The 21,840-nt window shown below is 41.6% G+C and overlaps 1 protein-coding gene and 1 pseudogene across 5 annotated transcripts in view; both read right to left on the bottom strand.

Moving 5' to 3' along the window:
* NARS2 (asparaginyl-tRNA synthetase 2, mitochondrial) overlaps window positions 1-21,840 on the bottom strand; it is a 149,435-nt gene that overhangs the window by 84,077 nt on the left and 43,518 nt on the right. For all 5 annotated transcript variants that reach the window (XM_062196777.1, XM_062196780.1, XM_062196776.1 and 2 more), the window contains exon 6: window positions 1,315-1,409. In XM_062196777.1, coding sequence (XP_062052761.1) covers window positions 1,315-1,409 — 95 coding nt within the window. The remainder of the gene's footprint in view (window positions 1-1,314; window positions 1,410-21,840) is intronic.
* LOC133764868 (complement component 1 Q subcomponent-binding protein, mitochondrial-like) lies at window positions 12,030-12,887 on the bottom strand (annotated as a pseudogene).

The raw sequence follows: 21,840 nt of genomic DNA on the forward strand, positions 1-21,840 counted from the left end.
AAATAAGCTAGAAAAGAATCTAAATACATATTACTTTCAAGATCATCTTCATTCCCGACTTTCCATCCTGGCAGCAAAGCAGGTACAAAAATAAACATGGGAACTATTCTTTTACATTTCCCAAGTTTCCCATCTGAGCATTTTAAAAACAATGGGAAACACATAAAGATTCCCTTCTTTTTTCTTGAGTTCTTTTCTGAAGAGATTTTTAAGTCCCCTCCAAATGAGAAAACAAAGATCTATAAGGGAAATTCAATACACTCTGAATGAGCGTTAAGAACTTACACACAGAATCACAGAACGTAAGATTTAGAGTGGACTTTATGGATCTTCTTGTGCACTCCCATTTGAAGGAAAAAGAAGTTGGACCCAAGGTAGTAACAGTGACTACTCACCTGGCTTGACTTAAAAGAGCTGCTAATTTGTTGTGCATGGATTTTAAATGGGTCTCAATTAATTTTATTTAAATCAATTATGGAAAAATGTTTTCTTCCACCTGTTCAGGCACCTCTCCTTTTCCAACGACATGGGTTAATAATTATTTCAGGTATGAACTATGAACCACCTTTATTTCCATACACATGATTAATTACATTTAAATTTTGATCAAATAGTTGAGATTGGAGCAACAAGTAAAAGGAAAAAAAAAATCATAACTTTACACTTAAAGTATTAAAAACAAATGTCCAGATTAATGTTGCTTTTTCAAAGTAAGAAACGTGGATATTTTTAAACTACCAATCCAAATATACTTCTGGTGAATTTCAGTGAACTAATGATAAAGACTGTTTGGGTCACTTTAAAACACCCACAAAGAGATTCCAAGGAAGGAAGCACACTGATTTTGCCTTACACTTTGGAGGTTCACAGTTCAAGATCAGACAGTCTGTTGGTTCAGGCATCTGGTGAGGCTTGAGGATGGTGAAGGGACAATCATCACGCCAGAAACCAGACACTGTTCTCACATTCTTCCTCCATGTCCATACACCTCTTTTAATAAAGCCATCACGACTGGATCCTGGGACATGACCCTAGCAGCCTAAACCAATCTAATTACTTTCCAAAGCTCCACTTTAGATACCATAATTGGATCAAGTTTCTACCCTAATAATAAAACTATTAGTATTAATTCTTTAACTGTGAACAGAAGATTCGGGGTATGAACATCATATGTCTGGAGAGCTGATGCTTGTTCTTTAGATGGTAACAAAAAAATAATTTCAGCTTTTACATTTAGTGTTTATAGGGAAATACTATTTAACTTTAATCCAAACCAAAATTAGTAAAAGCAAAAGAGAAAAGAGAATTCAGTACCCTGACATCACTTCTAGATGAAGTTGTCCAGAAACAGTTAAGAAAGCAGGAACATCGAAGAAATTCCCCTCAGGTGCCTTTATTTTGCTTGAAGGCTACAAATAAAAAACACAAGACACAAAAAGCTATTTCATATGTTCTTTGCTCTGCATACTCACCAAAAATCACAATGCAATCAAGCCTATGTGAGGACAAGTGATTCCCATGAATCACAGTTCTAAGAACCTGTCCAAAGAGAAAACGTTTGCTTACAAAGTGCTACCAGCAAAAAAGTTGCCCCGTATTTTGAAACCATACAACAATCAGAGGTCCGACTACTTTTGTCACAAAACACAATTCTCCCTAAGAGGTGACTGACTGACTGACTGATTTTAAATTCAAGCGGCAGAAACAGAGCTCCCAGCTACTGATTTACTCCTCACATGCCCGTAAGGGCCAGGGTCAGAGCCAGGAGCTGGGATCTCAATTCAGATCTATCACCTGGGTGGCAGGAAGCCAACGTCTTGAGCTATCAGCTGCTGCCTCAAAGGATTTGCACTGATAGAAAGCTAGAATTAGGAGACAGCAATGGGTATCAAATCAAACCTAGGTAACTGGATATGGGCATCGCAAGCAGTGTCTTAACTGCTAGGCCAAAGGCCTACCCCTGAAAAGTGATTTTGATTAAGGGAAGAGATTATGAGTTATAATTTTATAAAGAGTAGAATTACTTAAGTTCTTATATTTTGACCCAAGACTGAGACTTAATTTTCTCAAGGGAACAGATTCTGGAGTATGTGTTGTCATATTACTAAATCGTTAACAATAAAGCCTTTAATATAGAGTTTTATAAACATAAACTTTTTAAATAAATTTCCATTGGTCTTCTATATCCATGGGTTCTGCATCCATGGATAGAAAACAGCCAGAGGGGTAGTGTTGTGGCATAGCTGGTAAAGCCGCCGCCTAAGGTGCTGGCATCCCATGTGGATGCTGGTTGGAAACCCAGCTGCTCCACTTCTGATCTGGCTCCTTGGATGTGCCTGGGAAAGCAGCAGAGGATGGCCCCAACACTGAGGCCTCTGTACCCACATGGGAGATCTGGAAGAAGCTCCTGACTCCTGGCTTTAGCCTGGCCCAGCCCCAGCCGTTGTGGCCATTTGAGGAGTGAACAGCAGATGAAAGATTGAGCTCTTTCTCTTTCTTTCTCTTTCTCTTTCTCTCTGTCTCTCTCTCTCTTGCTTTGTCTTTCAAATAAATAACTCTTAAAAAAAAAACTGAGAGGAAAATACAAAAAACTAAAATGTGTACACTGTTTTTTCTTGTCATTATTCCCTAATCAATACAGAAAACACCTATTTACATATCACTCATACTGCATTACCCATTACAAATAATCTAGTGATGATTTAAAGAATCTGGGAGGATGTACATAGGCTATATGTTAATATCATGCCATTTTATATGAGCATTCACAGCTTTTGGTATTCTCAGTGTCCCTAGAACCAATCCCACACAGATACAGAGGGACGACTGGATTTGATTTCCACTAAAATTGAGAGTTCTGATGAGCAAAACTACCTTTAAAAGATACAATGAGGGGCCAGTGTGGCATAGCAGGCTAAGCCTCCGCCTGTAATGCCAGTATCCCATATGCATGCCAGTTCAAGACCCAGCTGCTCCACTTCTGATCCAATTCCATGCTAATGAGCCTGGGGAAGCAGTGGAAGCTGGCCCAAGTCTTGGACCCCTGTACCCCCACATGAGGACTCAGAGAAGCTTCAGACTCCTGGTTTCACCCAGCCCCGCCCTGGCAATTTTGGCCATTTGGGGAGTAAACCAAGGGATGGAAGATCTCTCTGTCTCTTCCTCTAACTCTGCCTTTCAAGTAAATTAAAAATCTTGGGGCCAGCACTGTGGTGCAGCAGGTTAAGGCCCTGGTCTGCAGTGCTGGCATCCCATATGGGCGCCAGTTTGCGTCCCGGCTGCCCCATTTCCAATCTAGTTCTCTGCTGTGGGAAAGCAGTGGAGGATAGCTCAAGTCCTTGGGCCCCTACACCCACATGGGAGACCCAGAGGAGGCTCCTGGCTCCTGGCTTTGGGCCGTTGCAGCTCTGGCTGTTGTGGCCATCTGGGGAGTGAGCCAGCAGACGGAAGCCCTCTCTCTCCCTTCTGCCTCTGCCTCTGCCTCTCTGTAACTCTGCCTTTCAAGTGGATAAGAGAAATCTTTAAAAAAAATCTTTAAAAAAATACAATGAGCAATTCAACTTTTATGAACTTACAATATAGATGTGGTGATTATTCCATTTGAAACCGGTAAGAAACGAACCAGCCAACACTTGTTGAACTAAACAACTATTTGGAAGCCAAATATGACTTCAACAGTATAATTAATAAAGTTTCCAAACCAAGTTATGAATATCCTTTTTTTTTTTTTAGAAGGAAACTAAATGATCTACTCACATTTCAAATTGTGCACTACTTCAGAATGCTTCAGTGTAATGGTACAGGTAGTACAAAAACAATAAAACCAATTTAAAGTAAAGTAAAAAAGGATGTAAGGCTTCATTTAACAGAGATTGTATCAAATATTATAGAAACAAATGAAATAATGGTACATAATCTCACTGGTTATTCTAAAAAGTTGTTCTAAAAATACTGCATATAGGGGTGCCTATGTATGTGTGTGCATGTGTGTGTACAAATAAGAAATGTTTTGTGAAAATTGGCAACTGAAAATTCTCATTTACTTTTGTAACTGGCTATTCTTTCAATTTTTTTTTTTTAAATTTTAGTTATTTGAAAGGCACAGTTACAGAAAGAGAGGGGGAGTAAGAGAGAAAGAGATCTTCATCTGCTGGTTCACTCTCCAAACAGCCATAATGGCCAGGGCTGGGCTAGGCCGAATCCAGGAGCAAGGAACTCCTTCTAAGTCTCCCGCATGGAGACCACTGGGGCCATTTTCTGCTGTGTTCCCAGGGAGCCAGATGGGAAACAGCAGCTGAGACTTTAAATGGTGCTCAGATATGGGATACTGGTGTTGCAAGCAGCAGCTTAATCTGATGTATCACATTACTAGCCTCTCTTCACTAATTCTTGATTGAGAATTACTTCCCAAATAATACCCAGTAAATTTATAAAAGCATGGGGCTTTTTTCTTTCCTTCACTTTTTTTTTTTTTCTTTTTTTACAGGCAGAGTGGACAGTGAGAGAGACAGAAAGAAAGGTCTTCCTTTGCCATGGGTTCACCCTCCAATGGCCGCTGTGGACGCCGCACCGCGCTGATCCGAACCCAGGAGCCAGTTGCTTCTCCTGGTCTCCCACGCGGGTGCAGGGCCCAAGCACTTGGGCCATCTTCCACTGCCTTCCCGGGCCATAGCAGAGAGCTGGCCTGGAAGAAGGGCAACTGGGACAGATTCCAGTGCCCTGACAGGGACTAGAACCCGGTGTGCCGGCGCCGCGGGCGGAGGATTAGCCTATTGAGCCACGGTGCCGGCCTCCCTCACTTCTTTAGTCTACAAGTTATACTGATGTTTTCTCAATGTCAGGTAATGTGATTTCTCTAATTCCTTTTACACATAAAAAAAAAAAATCTGGTTTGTATAACTAGAAATGAATCTTGCACTTATTGGCACTTATACAAAATGGATTCTGATTTTACAACTCACAAATTCAACTTATTTAAATGAATATAAACATATTACTACATTGTCATGACCTCCAATTCTATATGTTGAACATGTATATATAGAAATTCACTAGACTAGTGTTATAGCACAGCGGGTTAAGCCACTGCCTACAATATCAGATCCCATATAGGAGCCCCAGTGTGAGCCTTTACTGCTCTATTTCTGATCCAGTCCCTTCCTAATATATCTAGGAAGGCTGCAAAAAATGGACTAAATACTTGGACTCCACCACCCATGTGGGAGACCCAAATGGAGTTTCAGGTTCCTGGCTTTGTCCTGGCCCAGCCCCGAATGATGCAGCCATTTGGGAGAGTGAACCAGAAGATGGGAGATCTCTTTCTCTTTCTCTGTCACTCTGCCTTTCAAAAAAAAAAAAAAAAAACTTAAAAAAATTCATATCACTATTACAAATTAATTCCTTTTATTTTTCCTTTATATTACCATGAAAGCAACATAGACTTTTTACAAACTTCTGTGTACATTAATACCTAAAAATTTATCTCATAATACTAAAAGGGCATTATAAACTATTTACTTTAAAAATTACTTGGGGTTGGTTTGTAGTATAGCAGGCTAAGCTATCACCTGTAATCCTGGCATCCCATATGGGTGGTTTTACATCTTGGTTGCTCCACTCCCAATCCAGCTCCCTACTAATGGCCTAGGAAAAAGTAATATAAGTTGGCCCAAATGCCTGGGCCCCTGCTACCCACATGGGAGACACAGAAGAAGCTCCTGGCTTCCACATGGCCCAGTCGCAGCCATTGTAGCCATCTGGTGAGTACACCAACAGATGTAAGATCTGTGTCTCTCTTCTGTAATTCTGCCTTTCAAATAAATAAAATCATCTTTAAAAAAATTACTGAAAGTGATGTCATCAAAAACAGTGGAGTAGGTAGCTCCAAAAGACTGTTCCACCATTGAAAAATAGAACAGAAATTGTAGGAACTCTGAAAATGGTTTATAACAACCAGTGAATTGTGAACCAAGGAAAAGGCCAACTCCAACCAACAGCAGCAGAATGCATGCTGTTTTTAAGCGCACATGGGATAATAAAACATTTTTGGAATTTCTCAGGTGGTAATTGTCAAACACTGAAAATGTACTAAATGCCACTGAAATGCACCCTTTAAAATGGTTAATTTTATATGAATTCATTTCAAGTCTTGAGAAGCATATATAAAAATAATCATTAAATCCGATGGGTTGAAAACCTATTAACCTAGAACTGCAAACTTAAGACCTAGAATCATAATTTTTATAAAGATTTATTTATTTATTTGAGAGGCAGAGTTACAGAGAGGGAGAGACAGAGAGAGAAAAGTCTTCCATCTGCTGGTTCATTCCCCAAATGACAACAGATAGGACTGGGCCGATTGGAAACCAGAGGCAGGAGTCTCTCACATGGGTGCAGGGGCCCAAGCACTTGGGCTATCTTCCACTGCCTTCCCAGGCCATTAGCAGAGAGCTGGATCAGAAGAAGAGCAGCTGGGACACGAACAGTTGCCCATATGGGATGCTGGCACAGCAAGCAGAGGCCTAACCTATTACACCACAGTGCCGGCCTCCAAACCACAATTTTAAATACTTCTATTTACGGTGAAGAAAGAATAAAGAGAATGAATTAATTACCCAACTTTGGGATTTTTGCCAGTGGTGAGGATTTTTTTTTTTTTAAATAAGATCCTAAAATGAAAAGATGGTAAATTTCAGAACATTAAAATTCTATTTTAAAAATGTTATATATATTTAATTTATTTGAAAGGCAGACAGACAGACAGAGAGAGAGATCTCCAATCCACTGGTTCACTCCTCAAATGCCCACAGTAAGGACTGAGTCAGGCTGAGGCCAGGAGCCAGGAACTCAATGTGGGTCTTCCACATGGGTGTCAGGGACCAAAGTACTTGCACCACGACCTGCTGAGTGTGCATTACCAGGAAGCCAGAGTTGGGAATGAAACCAGGACTCAAACCCAGGCCTTCTGATATGGGATTTGGGCATCCCACACAGCATCTTAACTGCTTCACCAAATGCCTGTCCCTTATTTAATAAAGTAATATGCAAGTAAAATTAATAGATGAATGACAGATTAAGAATAATAAATCCACAACATCTAAAATTGACAAGCAATTAATGGAAAGAATAAAGTGCAACAGACACATGCCACTGAATACTTTATAGGAATTAAAAACATTACATTTACTTACAATATCCACAGAATTTCAAAACAAGAGTTAAATGGAAAAAAGTAGAAAAGTGTTGGGCATTGCCTAAAACCTCCATTACAATATGGCGCCTGGCGGATGTTCATGGGGCATGTCTGTGGCTGCTGTGGTTAAGCTATGTAAGATCAGACCACCAGCACGGATAGGTCCACTTTGGTTCCGGATACGTGGACAGTGCGTGATCCCTATACTTTGCTTAAGATGCTCCGTGCATGATCCACCCGTGCCTGCATGACCTTTTCGCTGATTGGCTCCCCTACTGCGCATGTCTTTTGTAAGCTTTATAAGCCTGTACACTTCCTCAATAAAGCTTCAACAGGACTCACAGGTGCTTGTGGTGTGTTCATCACCCGTCGACCTTACCCTTCCCATTCGCCTTGTTGGGGAGTGCCTGTGCTGCCCCTGCTGGTCAGGGGTTAGCACTGGGCTTGAGACCCCAACAGAAAAGAACAAGATACACAACATATTATTATTGCTATAAGTTAAAACAATGTCAAGGTCTACAATGTAAATAAAAGTCTTGCAATTTATTAGTTGATAGATATATACATCTATTATATTGATCTAGCGCTACTTAATAATAGGCCAGCTTTGTCTTGTGATATAAGATTACCACCATTACAGGTTTTAAAATGTACCTCGGTCTATTTCTGGGTTTCCAATTCTACTCTGCTGGCTTACCAGTATACCACTATCACAGTATTTTAATTTAGAGGCTCTCTCTCTCTCTCTGTGTGTGTGTGTGTGTGTATCTGTTTTTTGAAAGGCAGACAAAAAAAGGAGAGGAGAGAGCGACAGATCTTCCTTTGCTGGTTCACTCCTCAAATGTCCACAACAGCTGGGGCTGGGCCAGGCTGAAGGCAGGAGCCAGGAACCAACCCTGGTGTCCCACATGGGTGGAAGGGCCTCAAGCACTTATACTGTCATCTGCTGCCTTCTCAGGTGCATTAGCAAGGGGCTAGATTGGGAATATAGAAGTCAGCACTCAGACACTAGATGTCAGCACTGAAAGTGGCAGCTTAACCCACTGTGCCACAACGCAGCCCTACACTGTTTCAATATCTGATTAGTCAACCATTTTTGATCACAGCACTACACAGCATTAACATGGAGAGATTTTTTTCCATGCTCTACTGATAAACTTGTGTCTCATCTCAACAACTGGCATCTCCCATACTTCCAGGTCCCACTACAATTAATTTTTTTAAAACGATTTATTTATTTACTTATTTGAAATGGTTACACAGAAAGGGAAAGATCTTCCATGTCCCCATATGGCTGCAATGGCCAGGGCTAGACCAGGCCGAAGCCAGGAAATAAGAGCTCTGTCTAAGTCTCCTATGTGGGTGGATGTCAGGGGCCCAAGCACTTGGACCACCAGCTGCTTCTTTTCCTAAGCCTTTAGCAGGGAGTTGGATCAGAAGTGGAGCAGCTGGGTCTGAAATTGGCACCTACATGGGATGCTGGCATTGTAGGCAGCAGCTTTACCTGCTACACCACAACAGTGGCCCCTCAATTCATTTTTCAATTGAATAAATGTTTTCATGAATGACCATGTGCCAGGTACTATGCCAAATGCAGGATACAGTAATAAGAGAAACAAGGTTCTTGAGGAAGCCCAATAATTTTTTTTAAAATTTATTTATTTGAAAGTCAGAATTACACAGAGAGAGGAGAGAGAGAGAGAGAGAGAGAGACAGAGAGAGAGAGAGAGAGAGAAGAGAAGAGAAGAGAAGAGAAGAGAAGAGAAGAGAAGAGAAGAGAAGAGAAGAGAAGAGAAGAGGGAGGTCTTCCATCTGCTGGTTCACTCCCCAGATGGTTGCAATGGCCGGAGCTGCTCCGATCCAAAGCCAGGAGCCAGAAGCCAGGAGCTTCCTCCAGATCTCCCACATGGGTGCAGGGGCCCAAGGACCTGGGCCATCTTCCACTGCTTTCCCAGACCACAGCTGAGAGCTGGATTGGAAGTGGAGCAGCTGGGTCTCAAACTGGCGCCCATGTGGGATGCTGGCACTTCAGGCCAGGGCATTAACCTGCTGTGCCACAGTGCCGGCCCCAAACCCAAATAATTTTTAATTTTACAAGCTAACATTGAAATAAAAGGTACTTAAAGTGAGGTTTTGATCTTCAGATCTTGGGGAACTTGTGAATATACTTGGAGGAAGATATCAGTTGGTCTGTCACCAACCCAAAAGAACTTACACAACTTCCTCCAAGTTTCTTACTCCTTTAGATGTATCAACATTTCAAGAAATTCTTGTTCACAGATTCCTGAAAATACCAACTGTTGCTTATTGCAGTGGCTGAGGGCAGCGATGGATGAACCATGTAATCTACAGAAAAATGACACACAGGCAGTATCCCTGCCAACCACATGAAAAGCCAGTCAATACCACTAAATACACCCATTAGTGTTTAGCTAGTGTTTCTGGCCAAACTCCAGAACACCGACAACATCAAATGCTGGTGAACATGTGAAACACATGGAACACTCACCTATTGGTGGGAATGCAAAATGGAAGACTTTGCAATACAATTTAGTGGTTTCTGACAAACACACTCTTATCACATTGATCATCAGTTGAGCTCCTTAATATTGACCCAAAGGAACTAAAAACTTGTATCCACATAAAACCTCCATGTGGATCTGTATTATAGGATGGTTATTTGTAATTGTCCATAATTGGAAGTAACTAAAATGTTCTTTGGTAGGTGAATGGATAAACCTCAGTACAGACAATGGACTAAAAAGAAATGAGCTACCAAGCCATGAAAAGATTTGGAAGAACTTTAAAAGGATATTCCTCAGTAAAAGAAGCCCATCTGAAAAGGCAACGGACTGATTTCAGCTACAGTAATGTGCCTTATAATGATGTTTCAGTCCCATAAGCCTTTAAAAAGTTATCACCTAGTGAATGTGTAGCTGAAGAGGAAAGAGAAAACAAGCTGCAGCAGAGCAAAAAGAAGAGCCCTGAGGAAGTTTCACAGGGAAAGGTTCAACAGTAGCTTTTGCACACCTCAATGAGCTCCTTTGGAAATTTGAAAATATAGACCCCAATGCAAAAAGGTTTGCAATAACAGAAAGAATGTTCATAGAGCCGTATCTGTTTACAACTAAATTCTATGATACACAAAACAAAACAACCATGGACACATTTTTGAAAAGAATGATACTTCCTTCCAATCCAGCTCTCTGCTATGGCCTAAGAAAGCAGTACAAGATGGCCCAAGTGCTTGGGCCCCTGCATCTGCGTGGGAGACCTGGAAGAAGCTCCTGGCTCCTGGCTTCTAATCAGTGCAGCTCTGGCCGTTGTGGCCCATTGGGGAGTGAACCAGCGGATAGAAGATTTCTCTCTCTCTGCCTCTCATCTCTCTGTGTAACTCTTTCAATAAATAAATAAATAAAGCTTTACAAAGAAAAAAAATGACACTTCCTCAAGAACATTCTTTTTTAAAAAAAGTAGAAAAAAATTAATAAGTACACCAAGCAAGAAAATATTTTATACAGCTGTACAATGTGTGTTTTAAGCCAAACAGTTCTACAAAAGTAAAAAATGTTTAAAAAAATTAAAAGTTTATAAACTGGTTTACTCCCCAGATGTCCACAATGGTTAGGTCTGGGCGGAGCCCAAAGCTAGTGCGTTGGGAACACAATCCAAATCTTCCAGATGGGTGGCAGAATCCAAATCCTTAAGGCATCATCATTTTCCCCCAAGGTCTGCACTGGCAGGATGCTGGAGTCAGGAAGTGGAGTTATGAATCGAACCCAGGTACATCAATGGGGCATGGGTGTTGTACCTGCTGGGCCATTCCACACAGATTTTTAGGGCAGTGGAACTGTTCTGTACAACACCATAATGGGGACACATGTCACCTGTTCAGACACATGGAATGTTTAAGACCAAGAGTCTGTGGCGTAGTGGGGAAAAGTCTTTGCCTGCAGTGCCGGCATCCCATATGGGTGTTGGTTCTAGTCCCGGCTACTCCTCTTCTGATCCAGATCTCTGCTATGGCCTTGGATAGCAGAAGAAGATGGCCCAAGTCCTTGGGCCCCTGCACCCATGTGGGAAACCTGGAACAAACTCCTGGCTCCTGGCTTCGGATCAGCGCAGCTGATGTTGTGGCCATCTCGGGAGTGAGCCAGCAGAGGGAAGACCTCTCTCTCTCCTCTCTCTCTCCGCCTCTCTGTAACACTGCCTTTCAAAATAAATCAATCAATCTAAAAAAAAATAAAGATTGAATTCCAATGTAAATTGCAACCTCTGAGTGATAATGGTGAGTCTATGAAGACCTCTCAATTCTAACAAACATATCACCCAGGTAGGGGACATTGATAATGGGTGAGACTGTGCATGTGCAGGGGTAGAAGGTATAAGGAAATCTTTGTACCTTCTACTCAATTTTGTCATGAACTGAAATTTGTAACTAGCTTAAAAATTAAAAATCTGTTTTTTAAAAAGTCAACATATGGGCCTCAAAGATCAGTACGCTATACCCTTCATTTGACAAGTTTCATTTCCATCAATCTCAGCAAATGTATCCAATATGGAGATAAAGAACTCCTCAGATGAGAATATGTAGCCCATAAAGTCGAAAAGATACAACTTGATTTTTTTGGTAACATGACTGTTTATTTCTTTAGGCTTTTTTTTTTTTTTTATGACTAACTTTTTTGGGGGTGAGGACATAAAACTATTATCCATCATTATATGTTATATAAAAATCTAAAAGTAACAAATTTGTACAGAAAAAAAAAGATAAATGAGAGTACAACAGTACTAATTCAAATTTGTTATTTTCCATAATATTAAGATTGCAACCGTCTCAATGCATGGGTGTGCTGGTGTCAGAGCAGGATCTGTTCACTGGCCACAGCCTGTCATCCAAGTGAGGTGTCAGTGTCCCTACTCTACTGGCTGGGACAGAATTTCTGAGGTCCTCAAAGAAAGTAATGTGTTACCGGTGCTCCAGCGTGGCACTGAGCTCCACCAATTCATCTGCAGAAGTGTTGTCTACAACGTGGTCTGCCAGGAAATCCATTAGGTGGTCCTACCAGGTTTAGACTTGAGAATCTGTGTTGAGCATGTAATTGGTGACCTTTCACTCAGACTGTGTCCTTCCACTCACAGACTCACCAATAGCCTGAAAGCTAACTTCCCTGACAGAGATGACGTCACTCTCAGCCTCCTCTTGTCTAACCTCATCCTCTGGGTAGTGACAGCCCAGTCTGAGGGCCATCTTGCCATCACTCTTTGTAACTTCAACCATGAAATTCGGAGTTGTTATCATTTCAGGCTCCTCTTCCTCAGCCTTCTGGCCTCACAAGGGCTCCTCCTCACCACCAAACGTTGGTGCATTGCTACTGCTGATGTTGAAAGTGACAGTAATCTTTTCCCTGGCCACATTCCCCATGAGTTTAGTTTCTGTCCCATTTACTTCCAGCTCACAGCTTCTCCACATCTTGGAAAGGGATTTATGCTTCTGGATTTTCTGCTCCTCCTTAATCTCATCAGTAAGGAAATCCACAAAAGCTTGGTCTCCTTCAGTGCGCAGTGTGCTACAACCACAGGTCCTGCAAAGCCACAGGCCAGGGTGTGGGTTGGAGCAGCTGCTGGAGCTGAGGTGTTGGCCTGAGCGTGCAGAGCCCAGGACATGGGGCACGGAGGGAAGCAGGGGCAGCATTGCATATATGGCGGCAGATACATGCAGATGCTGAGGTTTTTTTTAAGATTTTGTTTATTTGAAAGACAGCATTACGGAGAGAGGCTGGTTCACTCACCAGATGGCTGCAATAGCCAGAGCCGGGCCAGGTTGAAGCCAAGAGCCAGGAGCTTCATCCTGGTCTTTCACTTGGGTGGCAGGGGCCCAAGCCTGCCTCACAACTTGATCTTTACTCTGGCTTCCTCATTACAAAGATGACACTCAGAAATTGGATTTAGTTATTTATTTGTTAGACAGTATGTAAATGTGCCTAGAGGTTTCATAATTATAGGGTAAAACCAGTGATTAAACACCATCAAGAGACAAAGCCCGATTTAATTATCACATCCACTTCCGATCCAGCTCTCTGGTAAGGCCTGGAAAAGCAGTAGGAGATGGCCTAGAAGAAGGTCCTGGATCCTGGCTTCAGATTGGCTCAGCTCTGGCTGTTGCAGCCATTTGGGGAGTGAACCAGCAGATGGAAGACATCTCTCTCTCTCTCTCTCTCTCTCTCTCTCTCTCTCTCTCTCTCTCCCCTTCTCTCTCTGTGTAATTCTGCCTTTCAAGGAAATAAACAAATCTTTAAAAAAAAAAAAAAAAAAAAACTTCTCTCCAACAGGACACAATTTGAGTTTCTTAACTCAAGGCCCAGTAAATTGAAGATGACCAAGTAAAAGAAGCTGTAGGCAGCAATTTCAGTCTTCTGAATACACAAAAAAAAATTTTAAAAAAACCTGATGATTTCCCATACCCTTCCTGAAACCACAATACGCACTTATCCTTCTAAATCCTCTCCCAAATCCATACTCACATTATGCATTCTAGTTATGTTTAACTGCAACAAGCTCTCACTAACCTCCAAGTCTCTGCACACAGCACATGGCTTCTTCCACTGAAAACTGATCTATCATCTCCATGTGGCAAACTCCTACCTGTCTTTCAAGATGCAGCTCAAAAAAAAAAAAAAAAAAAAAATCCCTTATCCAGGAAGTCTTCTCAACCCTATCAGCTATGCCCAAACCCCTCTCCCCACAACACCCCACCCTGGAACAGGAAAAATGATCCTCTTCTGTCCTTACATCCAGGCACTGTGCTAGACTGTGGAGACAGACCAATGATTCAGATGATAATGTAAACTCTCAGAGCTTACACACTAGAAGGGAAGAAAGAAAATGAACGTGTAAACTAATAAAGAAACAAGGCAATGACAAGTTGGGCTGAGGGGAGTGCTCTGAGGCAGTAAGAGCCCTGAAGGATGCGAACGTGTTTGCTATATATAAGAACCAGGAAGAACATCCCAGGTAAAGGAACAACGGTAGACATCCAGGATGGGAAGGGGGCTTCACACATGAATATTAGAGAAGGAGAAAGCAGGTCACTGTGGCTTAAGGGATCAAGTCTGAGCGTTGACAAGATGAGGCTGGAGAGACAGACAGCAGTCACATGATGTGGCCTTTACAGATCACAATAAGAAGTTTGAATTTTGTCCTAAGAACACAAAACAACGACTGAAATGTTTTAAGTAGGATTGTGGCATGATCCATATTATCCTAGGGTCTGAGTGGAGAATAGTTAGTGAGTAGACAAGAGTATAAGTACAGCAATCTATCAGAGGCCAAGAAAATAATACCTTGAATTAGACCAGTTAACACTGTAAATAAAAATGGTGGGACTGAAGACTTCTGTTGAAGGTAAAGAAACACAATTCGCATGAATTAGATGTGGGGTTGGCAGAGATAGAAGCATGAATTTATGTCTGACTTCTAGAAATGAATGGACAGAATTAGCTTTTACTGAGATGAAAAAAGATGAAGAGAAAGAGGTGTTGAAGGGAAGAAAACAAGAAGTTTATTTAATACAAGTTTATTTATTTAATACATGCTATTTCTGAGTGCATATAAGACATCAAAGGAAAAATGTCAAATGGGCAGTGGTTTCTACAACTCTGGAGCTCAAAGAGAGCCGAAGCTATTGAAAAATGTCTGGTAGCTATCAGTGTGTAGATGGTGCACAAAGCCTCAGAATTGGATAAAATCACCCAGGGAGAGATTACAATTATAATTTAGCGACAATGCTCCTTAACAAATACTTAGAGGAGTTCATAGTACTATTCAGTAGGCAAGAGTCAAGAGGCCCTGCAGTATATACAAAGTCCTATATAACCAAGACTTCTGCAATCTCTCAAGTTTTTTTTTTTTTTTTTTAATTTGAAAGGCAGAGTTACAGAGAGATAGGGAGTGACAGACATACAGAGATATATTGCATCTGCTGCTTTATTCCCAAAATGTTTGCAAAGGTTGGAGCTGAACAGATGCAAAACCAGGAGGCCAGAAGCTTCTTCTGGGTCTCTCACATGGGTGCAGGGGCCCAAGCACTTGGGCCATCTTCTGCTGCTTTTCTAGGTGCATTAGCAGGGAGCTGGATTGGAAGTGGAGCATCCAGGACTCTAACTAGTGTCCATATGAGATACTGGCGCTGCAGGTGGTGGCTTTACCCTCTACATCACAGTGCCAGCCCCAATCTCTCAAGTTTCTAATGTTTGGTTAGATGTTCACATAGGTATCAGTTTATCAACCAAAGAATGCAGACTTGAGCTATTTGATAAACATATTCATTACTTTCATCTATCTTACATATTGGGTCTTGATATAAGATTGTGTTTGGAAAAGACTTTTGAGCAAAAACATCTGAAATCAATAAAGTGGATGATTCTGAAGTTCCTCCCATTATAATACTGTATGGTTTAACTAACCTTTACTTGATCATATAAAATTTATTACTGCAACATAATTAAACCCAGCCTCTCTCTATCATTTACAATAGAAAACACTTTGCTAGGATATTCTACCAATGAAGACAGAAAAATAACAGAACCAAGAAAGGGGAAATCAAGAACTATCACAAAAATTAAGATGTGTGTAACCCGTCAAGTTTCATATCACAGACATCTAAAATCTTCCCTCTTTCTGTGTGGACTTCCAAGAAAATATTAAACAAGTATTTTGAACTGCCCTACAGTTATGTGTTCTCACAGCAGAACAAATGTAACTGAGTAGTGTTACAATCTGAAGGGAATAAAAAAGAAAAACTCACACAACTCTGTGTCCCCATGTCAAATATGCAGCAAGGACCAAGTAAACAGCAGTTAGCTGAACAGTGGAAAGGAATACAATCAACAATGGAAAACTTATTGACCTCCATAATCATGAAGCATACACATTCTATTTTACCTCCTAGGTTTCCCATCTTCTATTTTGTGCCCCCACCCTTACCTCTTTGCCTATTCTGTTTATGTATAATCCCAGCGAGGAAAGTTGAAAACAGAATGTATAAACACAAAGAATGGCACAGAAACCCAGAACATCCAAAATCAAAGCATCCACTACCCTGTTTACTCCAATCTGCAATTTCCTCTAAAGATCCTGCAGGAAAGGGAGAGTACTCATCCTCTGTAAGCCTCACATAACCAGTGAATCCTCTGCTTTTGGTTTAGCCCAACTAAGGGTTTATAGGGAGGCCATAACTTTCATGAGACTGATGAAGAAGCAAAGCTCCTCTAAGTTGGATGGGATTGGGATCTTAATTCAATTTGCTTTTTTTTTTTTTTTAAAGATCTATTTATTTATTTGAGAGGCAGTTACAGATAGAGGAGAGACAGACAAAAAGGTGTTCCAGCAGCTGGTTCACTGTCCAGATGGCTACAATGGCCGGAGCCGACCCAATCCAAAGCCAGGAGCCAGGAGCCAGGAGCTTCTTATGGATCTCCTACGCAGGTGCAAGGGCCTAAGCACTTGGGCCATCTTCTACTGCTTTCCCAGGCCATAAGCAGAAAGCTGGATTGGAAGAATAGCAGTGGGGACACAAACTAGCGCTCACATGGGATGCTGGCGCTGCAGGCAGAGGTTTAGCCCACTATGCCACAGCACCAGCGTCCCAGTTTGCCTTTTGCAAATGAAGACTTTAAGGTTAAAAATGTGTGTTAAATGTTAAGTCAAATATCATATACAACTAATTTCTGGCAAGTTCAGTGGTAGAATCCAAGTTTCTCAGTTTCTAGTATAATCACCTAATATAATAGGTTGCTCCCTTATGTCTTCTTTTAGAATTGAAATGATGTGAGGATACAGGGGAACTGGGCAGGGAGTTAGGAAAAAAATAAGCTGGTAGATTTTCTCACAGTTTCTGTTTCTCAGAGCTCTGCCTCTAACTGTGATATGGGGAAGCTGAGTAGCAAGGTTGGTAGGAATAAGTGAAGCTAGAAGAAATTTTATCCCAATTTCTGTGTAGCACTGCATTGTAACTCCAACCCTCCCCGTCAGTCTAGTACGCCTACTTTCCCATGATGCACTTGCATGTCATCTGGGACTAGGAAGGAGGAAGAGATGCCATGACAAACACAGGGAAGCTAAACACCTGGAGGTGCCATAAAACTCCCAGAAAAAGCTCCTTTTTGTCTCTTCTAGGCCCCTTCTCTTGCCTTCTCCCATAAACTCTCTCCTCATTGGCACTGCTCTGGTCGTCTCATGGGAAGCTTTTCTCCTTGTGGAGTTACTCACACTGACACATGAGCATTTATTTCATCTTCCCACTTTAAATAAACCCTGTTCTCATTTATACACCCTACTTAAGAATCTGCTTTGAATTTTTAACTCATGCAAGGGCAAAAACTTGGAATAAAAATCAGGAAACATATTCCCGTAACAGATATAGGGTACAAAGTACTTTTTCTAAAAAAGTATATTATTCCAAAGTATGCAATTTTGATTTTGATTTCTGATCATATAAAACAACACACAGGGACAAAATCCAACATACAGCCCCCAAAGATGTGCAGCTTGGTAGTTTTATGTTCCCTACCAAGCTGTATCACAAGGGGGTCTGCTGTCATTGCTACAGGAATTGCCCTGGCACACTGTTAGAACTCATCTCCTATACAAACACTGGAGCCAAGGGAAAGAGGCCCAGTGAAATGCATGCAACTTCACAAGTTATATTAGTTTCAGGATATTCTTGTTATCACCACGCCATATATCTAGGTCTTTCATGGGTCTAATAATTTCCACTAAGTCCAATTTATGTTCTCATTCTTTCCAACTGCCACAAATGTGCATCTTGCAGTGCACTGAACTTCTAGTATAAAAATAATCTTTCCTAAAATACAGGTCCATTTACATTCCAGAACACCCACCAACCAGAACGCCCACTTACAGCCTTGAGAAAGGTTTCTGTTTAGCAACTATTTGATCAGTAGGAAAGGAAGTTGTTAGCTCAGATTATTTGTATACAGTCTGCTCTCCTGCTGAGCAGACTGGGAAAGAAAGAAAAGGAAAGAATGTAGTAAGGAGGCCTTGAAGTCTCTTAAGATCAGGGGATGAGGCTGAGGAAAAACAAAGGTGAATAAACAATACTGCTTTATTTTTTTGAGGACAGACAATGTTAAATGGCTAAAAGGCAAATTTGCTTCCAAACATGAAGGGGATTTACTTACTATCACCCAAAAGATAATAATTGGCTTAGGAGTTGACACATGGGGGCTATGAAGATGGATATGATTTGGTCCACTTCATTAACTACCCTTTCAACCCATTTCCAAGTCCCTTCCCTGAGAAGGAAAACCTGCTTTGGCGCTGAACTCCGAAATGACTTATCCCCACAAAGGATGTGACTAACATTAAAAATAGTTTCAAAGCTATCAAAAAATACTTAAAAAACAAAACTGTACTGGGCTACCCAAATTCTTCTATCAGATCTCTAAGAAGAGTGAGACAGAATGGGGCAGAGAATGAGTTACTACAATATATTTATTTTTTTTAAGTGTTGTACTTCATCTAGTCCTTTATCTCCCACATCTTCTCCAAATGTAGAAATTTAACTCTGGAGCTGGTGTAGTAGCACAGTGGGTTAAGCTACCTGTGACTACAGCATCCCAATTCAGAGTGCTGGTTCAAGTCCTGGCTGCTCCATCTATGCCTGAGAAAGCAAAAGACGGCTCAAGTATTTGGTCCCTGCTACTCAGGTGGAGTTCCAGGTCCCTGGAAGAGTGTTCTTTCTCTCTTTCTCTCTCCCTCCCTCCTTACTCCAGCCCCCCCCACACAACTGCTCTCCTCTTGCTGACACTCTGCCTTTCAAATAAATACAAATAAATCTTAAATTAATCCTAGTCAACACTCACTAAAAGAATGCATTTTCTTATGCTTGTGCATAGAGGAAAGCAGGTCAGTGGTAGCTGGGCCAGAAGGGTTTGGCTGTCCTTCATCTCTGGCTTTGGTGCTTAGGAATAAACCACCACAGGGAAACCAAAATTCACTATTTTGATGACATCCAAAAACGATTCATGTATGTTTTGGGGATCAAAGTATCCCTCAAAAGCAATAATGTCTTGAAAGCCTCCCTTCAAGGATCACATCCATAAGATAAATGTCTAATTTCCAATAAAAATCCATTTCCTTAAAAAAATGGCATTGGCCCTAAGCAGTAAAACTCAAAAAGCTTTCCAATGTTTATGAAGCTAAGCATTTCTTTTCATTAATGACTTTGTAATTGAATTCTACTATCCACACTAACAACATCAAAGTTCAGTTAAAAAAAAAAGGAAAATCCACTTTTCTGTTGGAAACAGTCCTTCATAGAAAAAATAATACTCCCTTTATTAAAAGTTCAAAGGTTGCTGGCAGAGGAGAATTAGTCAATATAACTACTTCTGGGAAAATATAGTCCAGGAAAAAGGAAAATTAAAAAATATATCCCCGGCTGGGGCGGCAGCTCACTAGGCTAATCCTCTGCCTGTGGTGCAGGTACTCCGGGTTCTAGTCCCGGTTGCTCCTCTTCCAGGCCAGCTCTCTGCTGTGGCCCAGGAAGGCAGTGGAGGATGGCACCCGCATGGCAGACCAGGAGGAAGCACCTGGCTCCTGGCTTCGGATTGGCACAGTGCGCTGGCCGTGGCGGCCATTTGGGGGGTGAACCAATGGAAGGAAGACCTTTCACTCTGTCTCTCTAACTCTGCCTGTCCAAAAAAAAAAAAAAAAAAAAAAAGAAGTCTACCAAGAATCATTCATTTCACACAAATCTCATCACCAAGCCAACTATTACAATGTTATGATATCTGAGTCAACAACATAGCATACTTGTCTAAGTCCTAATATCTAGCTGTCAAAGTCAGCAAATTTACAGAGGTCTTCAAAAAGTCCATGGGAAATACATACTACAAAATTTATGCATTTCAAAATCTTTTTGCACCACAATAAACTTATAACTCCATTTCTATGAACTCCTTTAAGTCTCTTCACATATAAATCTATATATACTATATACCTATATTCTCCTAGACCACAGCATCTATATAATGAAACACACTACTTTCATATTATTTCTTCTTTATATGTATTGTATTGTTAATTAAGTGTATAAAATGTTTACATGATCTGTGTTTCATTTTGGGAGCGATAAGGAATTACTGCAATACAGCTGTTATTTTTCTTTTTTTTCTTTTTTTGACAGGCAGAGTGGACAGTGAGAGAGAGAGAAACAGAGAGAAAGGTTTTCCTTTGCCGTTGGTTTACCCTCCAATGGCCGCCGTGGCCGGCACGCTGCGGCCAGCGCACTGCGCTGATCCGAAGGCAGGAGCCAGGTGCTTCTCCTGGTCTCCCATGGGGCGCAGGGCCCAAGCACTTGGGCCATCCTCCACTGCACTCCCGGGCCATAGCAGAGAGCTGGCCTGGAAGAGGAGCGACCGGGACAGAATCTGGCAACCCGACCAGGACTAGAACCCGGTGTGCCGGCGCTGCAAGGCGGAGGATTAGCCTGTTGAGCCACAGCGCCGTCCCACAGCTGTTATTTTTCAAAAAGCATTGTGCCTCATAAAGTTGAATGTCACACCCAGTCTCTGCCTCTCTGACCTCAACTGCAACTATTTCCCCCCTATTCATTATGCTGCAGCCATACTGGTTTTCAGTTACTTTCTGAAAATCTTAGGTCACTCTAGCTACATAGCCTTTGTACTTGTTGCTAAATGACTAAATGTTCTTCCTAACAACCAGGACTGGGCCAGGCTGAAGCCAGGAGTCAGAAACTGCACCTGTGTCTCCCACTTGGTTGGTAGGGGCTCTGAGTATTGGGCCATCATCCACTGCCTTTTGAGGAACATCAGCAGGAAGTTGGATTGGAAGTGGAGCAGCTAGGACTTGAACAAACACCTGATATGGGATTCCTAAGCAGCAGCTTAACTGGCTGTGCCACAGTGTCAATCCCATTACATTTTTCTTAAAACATTTTCTTAGTAAGGCTTTCTCTAACCACCCAAGTAGTTGGGCCCCTGCCACCCATGTGGGAGACCTGGACTGAGTCCATGGCTTCTGCTTCAGGCTGGCCCACTCCCCAGCTACGGCAGGCATTTTGAGGAGTGACCAACATGTGGCAAGTCTCTGTCTGTGGGTCACTTTCTCTGTTTTTCAGATAAATGAATTAAAAAAATAAAAATTAAACAGCCAAATATCAAGAAAACTGGAAAAAGACATCTGTAGTAACACAGTCAATAAAGGATTATTATCCAGAATATAAAAACAGACTGATATAAAGACAACCCAGTAGGAAATACTTAAGAAAGGGAAGCAAGCGGCTAATAACCGTAAGAAAAGAGTCTCAATCTCAACAGTTAATCAGAAAAAAGCAGATTAAAACCACATTAAGGGGTGGATATTTAGCTCAGTAGTTAAGATGTCACTTGGGATACCTGCATTCCATTTCAGAGTGCAACTAAAGTCCAGGCTCTGGTTTTAGTTCAGCTTCCATGAATGTGTACCATGAGAGACAACAGGTGATGGTTCAAGTAAGTACTTGGGTTCCCGCCACCCATGTCAGAGACCTAGACTGAGTTCTGGGCTCCCAGCTTTGGCCTGGCCCAGCCCTGCCTGTGGCAGACACCTGGGGAGTAAACTAG

The sequence above is a fragment of the Lepus europaeus genome, chromosome 7 (genome assembly GCF_033115175.1).
Source record: "Lepus europaeus isolate LE1 chromosome 7, mLepTim1.pri, whole genome shotgun sequence".
Taxonomy (NCBI): domain Eukaryota; kingdom Metazoa; phylum Chordata; class Mammalia; order Lagomorpha; family Leporidae; genus Lepus; species Lepus europaeus.